This window comes from Melanotaenia boesemani, chromosome 15 (genome assembly GCF_017639745.1).
Source record: "Melanotaenia boesemani isolate fMelBoe1 chromosome 15, fMelBoe1.pri, whole genome shotgun sequence".
In the NCBI taxonomy this organism is placed as follows: domain Eukaryota; kingdom Metazoa; phylum Chordata; class Actinopteri; order Atheriniformes; family Melanotaeniidae; genus Melanotaenia; species Melanotaenia boesemani.
Genome location: NC_055696.1, coordinates 6,677,636 through 6,691,098, shown reverse-complemented (window position 1 = coordinate 6,691,098; position 13,463 = coordinate 6,677,636). Strand labels below are relative to the sequence as shown.

The window sequence follows — 13,463 nt, the reverse complement described above, 5'->3', positions numbered from 1 at the left end:
AGTGTGAACCATTGTCAGACTGGAATTCCCCATCTTGGAATGATTTCAGTCACCAGAGCCTTAGCCACGACTGAACTTGTGGCATGCTTAGCTGGAAAAGCTTCAACCCATTTTGACCACATGTCTACTATGACTAGACAATATTTCTTACCTTCTGCAGGTGTTAACTAAATGAAATCCATCATCACGTGATCAAAAGGCTGATTAGGCGGTGTATGACTAGCTGGAGGGCAGGCAAGAGGGCGGGCTGTATTGTAGCCTGCACAGATCAAACATTTTTTGCAGTAATTTTCAGCCACCACAGTGAAGCCTTTTGTGAACCAAAGAGATGTTATAGAAGATACCATCCCTCCTTTTGACACATGGTCCATCCCATGTGACAACTTAGCAAACCATGGGAAGAAATGACGAGGAAGGCAAGGTTTACCATGAACAGAGCGCCATATACCTGCAGAGTCAGGGGTGCAGGAGTTAGCCTTCCAGATGGAGCGTTCCTCTGGAGTAGAAGAGACTGGATGTCCTGTAGTGAGCAAGGAGGAGAGTGAAGTGTCTTTAGTGTGAGCCTGACACTTCACGACAGCGACCTCTGAAGGAAGAAGAATAGCATCAAGGAGAGCAGCAACCTGTGTGGAGTTCAGAATAGGCTTACCATCAGATTTGAGGAAGTTATGGTGACGCCACAGCGCACCAAAGTCATGAACCACACCAAAAGCGTAACGTGAATCAGTGTACACAGTCAGGGACCTACCCTGTGCGAGTTTACAGGCCTCAGTAAGAGCGACAAGTTCAGCTGTCTGAGCAGAGAAATGTGAAGGAAGAGAGCCAGAGAGGAGAACCTGATGCTCATCACAGACAGCAAAACCTACTCTGTTCTTACCAGAAGAGTCTCTGGAGGAGGAGCCATCACAAAAAAGAACAAGGTCAGAGTTATGAAGAGGCTCATCAGATAAATCTGGTCTTGGAGTGCAGGCTTCAGACAGAACAGTCTCACAGTAATGAGGAACACCATCCTCCGCTGTAGGAAGAAGAGTGGCAGGGTTAAGTGAGGTACAACGTTTCACAGTGATGTTAGGCATGTCAAGAAGAACCGTGGTGTATCGCAGCCATCAAGCTGCAAAATGATGGCTACGGAATGAGGAACAAAAACAGTTAGCTCACTGTAACCCACAATGTCACGCGATGTGAGTACAGCCTTCTCACATGCAGCCACAGATCGCAGACAGCCAGGAAGGCCTGCAGCAACAGAGCTGAGCTTGGAAGAGTAATAGGCCACTGGGCGCTTGTGAGAGCCGTGCTGTTGGAGGAGAACCGAAGACATGAAACCATGTTTTTCATCAACAAACTGAAAGAAAGGTTTGAACGGGTCGGGCAGAGCCAGAGCTGGAGCAGAACACAGTGCTTGTTTCACAGAAAGAAAAGCCTGCTTAGCCTGTGGGGTCCACAGGAAAGGCTCATGGCCAGACAGACCTTTACCATGTATGCAGGCGGCCAGAGGGGCCTCAAGCTCAGAGAAATGAGGGATGAAGGCCCGACAGTACCCTACCATACCAAGAAAGGACATCAGCTGTTTCTTGGTGACAGGTTTTGGTGCTTTCGGATTGGCCTCAATCTGTTTAGGAGCCAGGGCCTTGGTGGTGGCAGAAATGTGATGTCCCAGGAACTGCAGTTTGTGTAAACTGGCTTTATGACCCTCAGAATGAAGATGGAGGAGGAGGGCCAGTGTGGCCTCCTTACACGAGGAGGCAGAGGGACAGCAGAGAAGAAGTTCATTGACGTAACTTAACAAGACCACGCCCTGTGGAAGCTGCAGAGAAGAAAGAGAATCTCTTAGAACCTCATTGCAGATTGTGGGGGACTCACACCAAACCAAAACTGACTGTCTGGATGAACAGGAACTGATGTAAAAGCATTAGCTAGATCTACCACAGAGAAATGTGTAGCAGTTGGAGGAATCTGTGACAAGATGGTGTGGGGGTTGGGCACCGTAGGGGTACTTGGGACAACTGCTTTGTTCACAGCTTGGAGATCTTGGACAAAACGCCAGTCGGGTTTGGTTGGAGGTTCACGTGGGAAAATTGGAGTGCGAATAGGTGAATTTGGACAAGGAACAACAATATCACTCCTAAGATGTGAATTGAAGACAGGTGTAATACCCTCCAAAGCCTCAGGTTTGAGAGGATATTGCTTCTGGCAGGGGCAGTAGTCAGATTTTGGAGTAATAATGACTACTGGGGGCAGTTCTTAACCAGGCCCACATCATGGGGAGAAGTGGCCCACAAATCAGAGGGAACCTGAGAGAGAGCTGGAGGGACAGGTGGCAATGGTGAGTCAGCAGAGAAACATGTCAGAAAGTCATCATCAACTACCAAATGAACACTTTTCTGGCAGTGAATTACAGAGAACATGCTCTGCTTAAACACACCCTGCCTTGGGGAAAACAAAACTGCTGAGTCATGAGTGGATTGCCACTGAGACTCACTGAGAGCAGAAGCTACAAAGGGGCCCAAATCTATCCACTCAGCTGAGGGCGACTTGGAAAGAGACACATGTGGGGATGTGTAAAGTTTAAACAAGTTGGTCAGAGGTTAGTGAAACAGACAAAGCACACATACTTTCATTCCAAAACATACATGTCACAGTCAGTCTGTCAGAGCAGTCCCTAAAAAAGATTTTTTTATACTGCTGGTCAGGACCATCAGGACAGAAGTAGGATGTGCAATATAAATCCCTTTCCCCCATCACATCCGCCCCTGGGGAGACTCTGGCTCTGCAGAGGGACAGCCAATGTGAAGAAAGAGGGGAGCTTCCCATTTTCCACTGATAAGCATAGCAGGGAGCTCTTGGGCTATATTTAACCATCATAAAATCTTTTTCCTCAGAGTCAGAAGATGAATGCCCAGTTTGCACATCAGATCACGGCCCAGTAGATTCACTGGACAAACTTTGGATAAAAGAAAGGAATGTGTAAATGGATGCTCACCTTGTAACGAGCAGGTTAAAGGCACCGTGAATTTTCCTTTATCATGATGGCCTCCGGCAGAAATGGAGATGACAGTCTTACCACTGAATGGTGGAGTGGGATTTAGGGTGTCTGCCTTAAGAACTGAATGGGTTGCACCACTGTCAACCATAAAAGAAACTGGTTGATTTTTCACAGACAATGTAAACAAAGGAAAACGCTTAAAAGCTGTAGCAGTTAAATGAGTGTATGTGTGTGTGTGTGTGTCTCACTTCCCTTAACAGATGCTGCAGCAAAAGCTGTGGTGGGTGGAGGAAAAAGCTCCTCTGGAGTCCTGCCTCCCGGGTCTGCCCCTCAGTCAGCCTGCTGGTTTCCCTGTTGGTGGGTGGGCCCATGACCACGAGGGCAGTCATTTCTCCAATGTCCGTATTGGCCACAGCGATGACACGCCCCATCCCGTTGTTGGCTGCCGCCTCTCCCTAGTCTTCCTCTGCCTCTTCCTCTGCCCCTCCCATCTCTGTTGAATTGTGGTTGATTCTGGGAGGTGAACAGAGTCAGAGCTGTTGACATCTGTCTGTCTTTCTTGGATTCAGCTTTTCTCTTGTTCCCATCCACAACATCTTGTGCGTGTTTGGCCTGTCGTTGGAGCGCAGCCAATCTGGTCTCGTATCTCATCCCCACATACTGTCTTTTCACCACCTCCAACATATCTCTGTTCATCCCCTCAATGATTGTCTGACAGAGAAGGCGTTCCCATGGCCCTGGAGCATTCCCCAGGTCTCCTGTAGGGCACTCCAAGCCTGAATGTCTGGTGAAAACAGTCTCACAGCGGTGCAGGAAAGCCTCCATGCGCTCATCTGGGCCCTGTACCAGATTTCTCAGGGCAGCCAGACTCCCTCGATTAGGGAACTCAGTCTTTATGCCATTGCAGAGTGTGGTGATGGCATCTCTGTAGGCTCGATTTGTGTCATGATCCCAGTCTGGATTTTTTAGGCCGGTGTTATCAGGGGGAAGGTGGGGACGGACCTTAGCCAGATCACTGGCAGTGAGCACTTTAGCAAGAATTTTTCTCACTTCAAGTCCAGTGGGACGGTGTTCACGACAGAAAGCTCTCCATTCCTCGCTAGCTTTCTCACCATCTTCAGGGGGGTCAGGAAGATTTTTGGCATGTTCCATGATTTCAGAGGGGGACCAAGGGCGGTAAACCAGTATGGGGCTGGTGGGTCCTGATACTTCCACCATGGGGGCAGTATTTTGTCCCAAAAATAGGCCCTTCACAGTCTGCCAAAGTCTGTAGAGTGGGGAAGTTGATGACACCTCCGGTCCATAGGTCTTCCCGGACTTGGTGTGTGGAGGACTGGCCATGTCTGCTGATGGTCTTTCAGTTCCCCCTGTAGCCTGGCCATGGGTGGAGTCAGCAGGACCCGATGTCTCATCCCTCTGTCTGTCCTCTGAACGATGCTGCTCCTGCTGCTGAGGCTGCTGCTGTAACGCCGGGGGGCAGGAGTCCAGATCTGGATCCACCTTCAGCACCTGTAATCGTCCCTGCAGTGAACGATATGGAGAGGGTCGTGAATGCCCTGAATGATTATATGGTGGAGGTGCACAAAGCAGGGATGCATTATCCCTCCTGTTTCCTATATCTCCAGTCATATCTAATCCTCCACCCATTTCTTTTGTGTTTGCTTTTCTGTCTCTACATTCACTCTCATTTTTCCACATTTTAATACATTTCTTATGCAGTTCCCACTTTTCCACATCTACTGCCTTAATTTTCTTTTTTTTCTTTTTCTCATCCCAGTCCTTCTGCGCTGCCTCATTCAACTTATCTAATTCTTTTTTACTCAAACTCCCGTTCTCTGGAAAGCCATATTTCTCTGTCCAGTAAGTCATGCAGTCCGTGCAGTCAGGTCCATATTTCTTTTTCATATCTCTTAAAATTGGGGAGTCCCATTCACCCTCCTTCTCCTTACCAGCTGTGTTTCCCATTATGCAACTAGGACGTCTCCTGATGGTTTTTCTAACTTCGAGTAGCCCACACTCAGGCACAAAAATTACTAAAAAGCTTCTTGTTTCCACCGAAGTTTTCACTTCAGTGCCGGACTAACCTACCCTACCTCAGTAGAATAGTGACCTACCCTGCTTTCACAGAATAGTGAAAACCTATCCTGTCTTCACAAGATAGTGGGATTCCTACCCTATTTTTATAGGATAGTGAGAAAAGGGTGGTAAATGGGAGTCCGATATGAAAACTTCTCACCGTGTGTGATTCGGGTGCTGCTCCACACGCAGACTTCGTTCTGGATATCAGTGGTGCCTGAACGGAGTCCCTCCGCCGTCCCCTGAAGGTTAAGGCTGACCCAGGGGCTGAAGTATCCTTCAGGATGATCAATCACGGGTTCTGGTCCTCCGGTCAGTCACTCAAGATATCCTGCCAGACAACGTCAAGATTTGTAGTGGAATTTTTATTATCAAAGATCACACACTAAGTGAGAATCAAACAAAGTATTTGATTAAGAGCTGATCAGCAATGAGAGTCACACAGTCAAACAGCTTTGGCTGAGCGAGTCCGCAGAGATACACATGGGCTTGGTTAATATAGACTCGCATGAAATGATATCATCAAGGTCGTTGAAGCAAATCCTCAGTACACTGTCTTCAGACCCTGCTCGAACTGGTACAAAGTTTCTGAAGAATGTTAACAGCGGTGTGATAAGAATGAGCTCATTACTAAAATATTTTCTGGGTACAGGTCGTTCTGCTTAGTGAAAGATAAATCATGGTTTTAATAATGCAAAGTGCAAGGTTTCACTATTCATCTGAGTATCACACAAATATGTAAAGGTTATGTGTATAATGTATAATTTTCCCATTACAGCCTTATACCCAAAAAGCTCCTCTTGGCAAAGCAAATTTGTTCGACACACCACAGCAGCCAGACCATCATTCTGTTTGCTACAATGCTGACAGGACAAGTTAAAATAGAAAAAAGAAACTGTGTTAAATAAATACAGAGAGGTACACTCTATAGTAGCACGATAAAAATCAACTGAGACCACAAAAACAACATTAATTATGAGAAATTATTAATTATATGAACCCAAAGACCCAACACAGCTGTCAGGGTTATTCTACAGGCCTGGCCAAATAAAATTCTAAGATTTGTTTTCATTGAAATGAAGTTGAGATTCATCCAGATAACATCGAAACAGTCCAACAAAGTCTACAATGAAACAAATAATATATAACAAATATAGCAAACAAATTATATATTTGTCTTAATGTTTACACTGAGGCCACCCTGAGGAAACTCCATCATGTATTGGTGTTGTGATGGTAGTGTCAGTTCAGGACCTTTGGAGGGCAGCGATCCGCCTGAGAGCCATCGAGCCGCCGTCAAACTGAGACAGAGGAAGAGCTGCAGCGGCAGACCCAAATGAAGAAGAAGAATTTAACGGTTCCCGGTTGTTGAACCGCTCCAGTCTCAACGGTGCCGGTGTTTTACAAATAGTTTGGGACTCAAGAGCATCACCAGTCAGTAGACTAGCTTCTTCATGTAATCTACTCTGCCAACTGCCTGCGATGTTTATCCACCAAGAAGCTATGTGTTGACAGCTAACCACATTCAGGTCCATCACTGCAACTAAAGGTAAAGTTAACATAGGTTTGTTTAGGGTTTTCCCCTCACAGAATAGCGTAACACGGCTTAAGAAACAAATAGCTTCTTTAGCTAGTGTGAGTCATTTGAAATAACTTGCGCTAACGACTGTATGCTAGCTAACCGTAGCTAACGTTGGTCAGTTAACGTAGCGAATATGGTAACTCGCTAGATGATCTTTTAACAGAGACTCTGAAAATAAACGCATTATAAGCTGCTTTTATCTGTTCATTAGTCTGTCTTAAAAAACATTGTTTCTATTTAATAAACAGCTTACGTTTTAATCAAATGGAAGGGTAAAATTGCAGCAAAAGATAGGTTTACACAGATTTTAAGTCACCATCACTGCACGAGAGAAAGTGAAGTCAGAGTTAAAATTACCAGCGTTTTAACCCAGTACTGGAGACACAGTTAAAACTTGCTTCTTAAAGCGTTTCTTTGCAAATGTTTAAACCATTCACAAGTCCTTTATCTATATCACTTATTAAATGTAACTTTTTACTGAGTAAAAACTGAAACACTTTGAAATTGACCATGTCGGCTAGCGCCCCTTGCGGTGTATTTGGATAATAACAGATTGTGGGAAGTGAGGCGAAGCAAAATTAAAGATGCATAAAAGTAGTGGATAAGATTAAAATGATCATTTCAGTGCACGTTGCAGTTAGCCTAAACCAGAGAGACAGTTTACGTATATATATATATATATATATATATATATATACACATATATTTTCTATAGTAGTTGGGTTTTGATCCTGTCATGCATATTTGCACAAAACTGCATGAATATATATAGATAGCACCTTTTTCTTTTTTTTTCTTTTTTAAAAAAGGTAACACTAACTCAGTCTGCTCTTAAATTTCCCCGGACACTGTTTCTATCTTTTTATACATTTGTTCAATTTGCACATAGAGCTAATTGGCCAATTACATGGCAGTAACTCCAGATGATTTAGACATATAGACACGGTCAACACGACTTATTGAAGTTCAAACTGTGCATCAGGATAGGGAAGAAAGGGGAGTTAAAGGGCTTTGAACATGGCATGGTTGTTGGTGCCAGACAGGCTAGTCTGAGTGTTTGAGGATCTACTGGGATATTCATGCACAACCATTCTAAGGTTTACAGAGAATGGTCAGAGAAAAGACAATATTCAGTGAGCAACATTTGATTGGAATAAAATTCCTTGTTTATGTCAAAAGTCACCTGCTGTATTTGACATACATTAATATACATTAAACATTACAATTTCCCTCTGGGTTAAAGAACTTTATACTTCATAAGTGTTACACAAAAGCATTAAAACTAAAATTCAGCTGTGTTTTTAGCACTTAATTCAGTAGAAGTGTCTCATTTATCCTACTCAGGCCCAGAGCAATGGAAGAGGGCTCTGAGGTAATGGAGGATATTGTGTTTCGAGGAGTGGAGTTTTCTGTGAAGATAGAGCTGGACAAGCACATGCTGATAGTGGAGATCTCAGACTCATTGACAGCCGATCAGTGGCGGGGCGAATTTGATCCAGCATGTAAGTGGTGTATATAAATCTGAAAATAAATGTTACCTCAGCAGGCACAGATTGGCTCTGTTGTGTTTTTTAATTACTATTTGTTTTGTTTTTTTTTTGTTTCAGATATTGAAGATCTCACTCGCAAAACTGGCAACTTCAAGCAGTTCCCAATTTTCTGTAGCATGTTGGAATCGGCTGTTAGAAAGGTAGTGTGATATTTCACAAATATGCACTGAAATAAAAATTTAGAGGTAGGATAATTGTGCACAAAGTCAACAAGAAAATCTGAACAGACATATTTGCTTGAGGCTGTGTGAGCTGAGGAGGAGACTCAGTCATTCCAGTTCAGTGTTTCCACTTGAGTGAAAAATGCAGAGTTATCCTGAGTTGTCTTATTCTTGGTTGCCTTGTAATTCTTGTATATGCACAGGGGCCAAAAGGACAGGGCCAGGAAGGAAATGTTGTTTCGTTTTTTGTTTTTTTGTTTTGTTTTTCCCTATAAAGTTAAAGATGAAAACATCTGTTCTGTCTGTTGAGGCATTTGGTACTAAAGTTATATATCTATGAATCCAAAAGGCCACTGTTAACATAATATTTTCATACTTTTAAATGAAGTTGATTGCCTTAAAAACGTTGCCATGTTCATCCTAATATTGCATATCTAACTAGACTTTTCTCCACAGACAAGTGATTCTGTTACGCTTGACCTCTTGACATACGCTGACCTAGAGCTGCTTCGCAACAGAAAAGCAGGAGTGGTCAGCCGTCCTCGTAGCTATCAGCAGTCATCTGCACTCACTGCCAAAAGATATCTCATCCTCATATATACTGTGGAGTTTGACAGGTTTGTATTTATCTGCTGTAAAGTTCATGTTTATCTGGATGACCAGTTTATGGCTTCTTTGGGCATATATTTAATTTCTAAGGATTACATTATTGTCTCTTGTAAAAGTTGTTTTGATTAGCTGACTGTTTTGTATGTTTAGGATACACTACCCTTTACCACTGCCATATGTGGGAAAGCCTGACCCAGCTACCCTGCAGAAAGAGATCAGAGCCCTCAGGGCTGAGCTCAGTGGTCTCACCTCTCATGGAGGTAACCAGTCTGCAGATGTAGAAATACAGCGGTTACGAGCAGAGTAGGTTGCATTTAATTTCTCTTACTGTGACTATGATGAAAGGATTTGGGGCATTCTTTTGATAGTAGTCACTTATTTTAAAGGCTGGCTGCTGTGAAAGAAGAAAAGGAAGCCATGGCCAAGACTTTGGAGCGATTGCAGGTTAGTGGAAGTGGCTCAATGCCCAACAGAGAGGACTGGAGGATCAAAGATGTGGTGAGGACACTGGAGGAGCAGCTTGTCAAGGAAAGAGCCAAAAGTCAACGGTCAACAAGCAAGAAGTGCCAGGAGCAGCGACTCCTAGTAGAGCAGGTAAAAGTACTCTGGAAAACATTTCTGTTCCCTTTCTTGCTCAGCAGGTTTTAACCTCTTCTGGTTTTTTTTTTTCTTTCCTGTCTAGCTGGAGGAGTTGAGAGCATCAGAGTGTGCTCTTCGTATTCGTGTCAAAAGTCTCACCAATGAACTGGCGTTACTACGGAGAGGGTTAGACAATCTCAGCGTGTACTATGTCTTTACTTTCTCTCTTTAAATCATTCATTCATTTACCTCAATTGTACCCTGAACAGTTGACATGTGGCTGTTATTCCCACACTGAGCCCATATGCTCTTTTGGTGTATCTGCAGCAGAGTGACTCCTGTCCCTCATCACATAAGCTCCCGAGTTGATGGGGAAATCTATCGCTCTGTTTCACGTGAGAGAAGATCTGGCTACGGGACTGCAAGGGCTCGCTCAGGGTCTAGAGAGCGGACAGAAGAGAGAGGGCATAGGTCAGTGGAAAGGGGAAGGAGAGCGGACTCTTCAGGACCACATGCTCGCATACCCAGGCTGTCACCTTCCCCCACAGGTACTAATTTTGCTCAAGATAATTGCTAAATGTTAAGTATGTGTTACAATCTCAGTGTTCACACCGACTGTCTTATAGGGTCCCGAGTGCCTCGCTTTGACCCAACTGCTTACATCCAAGACAGGCAGCGCAGGCAGCGAGAGGCAGATCTCAAAAAGTTGGCTCCCATTATTTTTTCTACTAATAGCGCACAAGTATTTATTTTAAGCTGCTTAATTCAACACCCTTTACCCTGATTTCTGTGTCAGACAGAGAAAGGTGCGAAGGGACATACTGGCATCACCCATCATCCCTGAGAGGGGTCGCTCTCGTTCCAGAGAGGCCTATCCACAGGTGGCCCGGTCTGGTAGCAGAGGCAGGAGTCTGTCTATAGAGCGCAGAGGCAGCAGGAACTCCTCTGAGAGCTCATTAGTGGATATGGATGAAATGGCCAAAACTCTGTATAGGTAAGGGAATTCATCTGGTTAGGTTATGTGAAGAATCTTGTCTTTGTCATAACTTTTATAGTTCATTTTTCTTTGTGCAGAGGAAGAAAACAGACTTATAATGGACCTAGTGTGGTGAGTATTTATGTTTTCATCGTTTATTTATTAACTCTTTCCATGTAAATAAATATGGAACAACAAGAACCAACAATGTGCAACTGACTCCGGGTTTGTCCACTTTCTATGCTAACATGTATCCATGGCGATCGCTAGAGGGCAGTTCTGAACACTGTCAGGGATGGATTGAGGATGCTTTCAGGACACATTTATTGAAACTGGTTTTGCAGTCTGAAAACAAGGAACAGCTGCTGACTAATTTTAATTATGTGAGCAATATGTAAGAGTATACTGAAGATATTATTGTCTGGGCTAAAAGTTTTACTGAGCTGGATCACTGGGACCTAGGTCAATTTTAAAAAAAAAAATCAGATTTTTGTCAGGAATTAGAGATTGTACTGGTACAAGGAGGTTTATATGTGAGTAATATACAAACAATAAATACAGTGCAGAAAAAGAAGTTTAAAGTATCCTATAAGTCTATATTTCTGCCTACTCCATTTCAAATATGTGAAGAGAAGGAAATGGCAAGATGTAAATGTCAGAGCATGTTTGAAATAAAAAAAAATCTAAATATGGACTACCACAACAGTTACATACAGTACTGCCCCATATTTGTCATCTTTCTATATTTTTTTATTTTTCAATTGTGGTTTTGACAGTAAGAAAATTAAGAATACTGCTGGCTTTATACTTACGTATACAAATAATCTGTTCAAGTCTAGAGGAGGCCTTCTCAGCAGAAAGCCATTATGCAGTACTCCAACTCACAGAATTAAAGACAGAGGTAACTTATTAATATCTTGTAACATTTTTATTTTAAATAAAGACAAATCTGGCCACCACACAACTAACTTTTCATGTTCACATACCACAGAGAGCTCTATAGACACAGGCGCTGAGCTGTCAGAGATTGATGTCAGGCTGCAGGCACTTCAGGAATACATGAGGAACTTGGACACAGGACACTAACCTGCAGCTCACGCTCACACCTGGACATGTTACCTAACACCTGCTTCGCATGGACGCAGTTGGAGGACACCTGTGTGCAGACTGAGGAGCACATCCTAAGCCAAACATGAGCTAAAGGTTTATCAGATCATGTGTTCAAGTAAGAGACTTTAAGTCACCGTGGGGGCTCAGATCTCCAGGGCTGCAGGGCACTGCAGCCGTCACTGTGAAGGTCATTGGACTACTTGTGGAGTCTGTTTTTTTTTTTTTTTTTTATACCCTAACTTTTTATCAATTAACTTAAATATAATTAAGTGGCTTCATTCTTTTAACTCAGGCCAATTATTGCACATATCTGCGTAAATTTGGCCATACTGTGAATGCTAAATATTTTATTCTCAATCATATAATCTTTCCTTTCTCTCAAATTTAAAGATCTTGAAAAGATCTTCCTTGCTGACAATACTTAGACTGCATATCTATGTTAACTTCTGGAAACACTGTGTAGGCTGTCACTCAGTGATTATTATCTGTTATCCGATCTTTTAAAAAGTCTTATCTTTACAGATCCCAGGATGTTATACAACTTGGAATGAATATAACTGCATGATAATGAATCCATATTTACTTTAGGCTATTAAACCTTTGATGGACTCTCACCCAGTGCATGCAGGGAAGCTCCCCATCTCCTGTCTCTTTGGAAGAAGTAAACCAGTAGTTAAGATTCCTTTTTGCATTTATGTCACCAGAAGTTCAACTGCTGTTCCTGCCAAAGCTAAATTTTCAATCTTTTTTATTTTTTCCTTAAGTTTAAACATTATCAATGCATTTTAACCATTTTGGTTGATCTACATGTGCATTAAAATGAACCATTTTTTAATATCCTTTTGACACGGCTCCAAACTTTGTGTAAGGAACTAATTCCTTTTTAGAAAAAATAACTTGCAGCACTGTGGATCTTGGTATATGTGACTTAAATCCTTCATGACCACTGCTGACTGTTTCATGATAAAAAGCCAAATTTTTATGAATCTGTTTTGTGTGTACTGACTGTTACTGTCATTTTCCTGTCTGCCTTTTATACCGTCTAAAATACAGTTTATAGGAAACATTTCCTGTGAGTGATTTTCTTCATGCACTGCTCTCACTTGTACCGCTGATGAAGACCCTGAGGGGAAACCTTAAGGATTTTCTAGCACTGCAGCTGGTGTAGTTTTCCTAATTAACTAATTAAGCTGAGGGTATAGTGTCTTTGTGTTTGGGAAACCACACTATCTAAACAGCTGCTGTGTTCCTAGTGGGATACTCATGAGGGAATCACTAACCTTCTGGTGATTTAGACCATGAAGGGCTGCAGCACATTAACCAACAGCCCAAGTACAGAAGCCTTTGTCTAATATTTTTCAAATTAATTTACAAAAAACATTAAATTTCAGAGAAAAATATTCTTGAGAATATTCTTGTAGAATGTGCAGGCATAGATGAAAATAATAAGCCTGTCTTATCTTCTTTCTACATTGTAAATGTGTTTACACTTTCACTACAACATCATTCCTGCCAAGCCATGCTTCCACTTTCCCCACAATACTTTGTCTACTCAGATTTCAATTTAAAGGTGCAATTTGTTACAAAATCCAAGGTCAGTGGTATAGAAATTTAATGTAATTAGAACTGTTTCTATTTGTATCTAATCATTTTATCATGTTTAATTCTCTTAGAATGAGTCATTTATATCTATTTGCACCACCATCTTTACTATGGTGTCTTTGAATGGACAAACTGTGTGAAGTGAGAACCCTGTGAATTTTACAACTGCAGTACCAGCTTTGTTTAATAGCTAGAGCACCACTTTTGATTAGTAACAACTTATTCTGTACCAAAC

At 42.5% G+C, this 13,463-nt stretch overlaps 2 protein-coding genes across 5 annotated transcripts; one reads left to right on the top strand and one right to left on the bottom strand.

Moving 5' to 3' along the window:
• Positions 1-4,973, bottom strand: LOC121654916. Its single transcript, XM_042009285.1, has 3 exons — positions 4,114-4,973; positions 878-1,024; positions 1-520 (listed from the first exon to the last, which is right to left on the bottom strand). The coding sequence occupies exons 1-3, from the start codon at positions 4,946-4,948 to the stop codon at positions 168-170; spliced, it is 1,335 nt and encodes a 444-aa protein (XP_041865219.1). The 5' UTR covers positions 4,949-4,973; the 3' UTR covers positions 1-167.
• Positions 4,974-6,342: 1,369 nt separating this feature from the next.
• On the top strand, positions 6,343-12,686 carry ccdc61 (coiled-coil domain containing 61). Of its 4 annotated transcripts, none has more exons than XR_006013048.1 (13): positions 6,344-6,608; positions 7,986-8,143; positions 8,249-8,331; positions 8,809-8,969; positions 9,112-9,264; positions 9,348-9,555; positions 9,644-9,744; positions 9,868-10,088; positions 10,167-10,245; positions 10,337-10,534; positions 10,615-10,648; positions 11,293-11,417; positions 11,508-11,583. XR_006013048.1 is itself a non-coding variant. In XM_042009327.1 (13 exons), exons 2-13 carry the CDS (start codon positions 7,996-7,998, stop codon positions 11,600-11,602), a joined length of 1,548 nt encoding a protein of 515 aa, XP_041865261.1. In that variant the 5' UTR covers positions 6,344-6,608; positions 7,986-7,995; the 3' UTR covers positions 11,603-12,686. The 4 variants fall into 4 exon arrangements, 3 of the variants coding, with proteins under 3 accessions (XP_041865263.1, XP_041865261.1, XP_041865262.1); XM_042009327.1 differs by having other exon boundaries at positions 11,351-11,417; positions 11,508-12,686; XM_042009328.1 differs by having other exon boundaries at positions 6,345-6,608; positions 9,644-9,726; positions 11,351-11,417; positions 11,508-12,686.
• The last annotated feature ends 777 nt before the right edge of the window (positions 12,687-13,463 follow it).

What these genes read in the sequence shown, in the direction of transcription:
- LOC121654916 (XM_042009285.1), bottom strand. Translation starts at nt 4,948, where the DNA reads ATGGGAAACACAGCTGGTAAGGAGAAGGAGGGTGAATGGGACTCCCCA. An exon ending in GGAACATGCCAAAAATCTTC is followed by an intron (nt 1,025 to 4,113) that starts CTGACCCCCCTG and finishes CTGCCACTCTTC; the next exon opens with TTCCTACAGCGGAGGATGGT. An exon ending in CTCCTCCAGAGACTCTTCTG is followed by an intron (nt 521 to 877) that starts GTAAGAACAGAG and finishes TGCTCACTACAG; the next exon opens with GACATCCAGTCTCTTCTACT.
- ccdc61 (XM_042009327.1), top strand. Translation starts at nt 7,996, where the DNA reads ATGGAAGAGGGCTCTGAGGTAATGGAGGATATTGTGTTTCGAGGAGTG. An exon ending in TGGAATCGGCTGTTAGAAAG is followed by an intron (nt 8,332 to 8,808) that starts GTAGTGTGATAT and finishes TTTTCTCCACAG; the next exon opens with ACAAGTGATTCTGTTACGCT. An exon ending in GCTGTCACCTTCCCCCACAG is followed by an intron (nt 10,089 to 10,166) that starts GTACTAATTTTG and finishes ACTGTCTTATAG; the next exon opens with GGTCCCGAGTGCCTCGCTTT.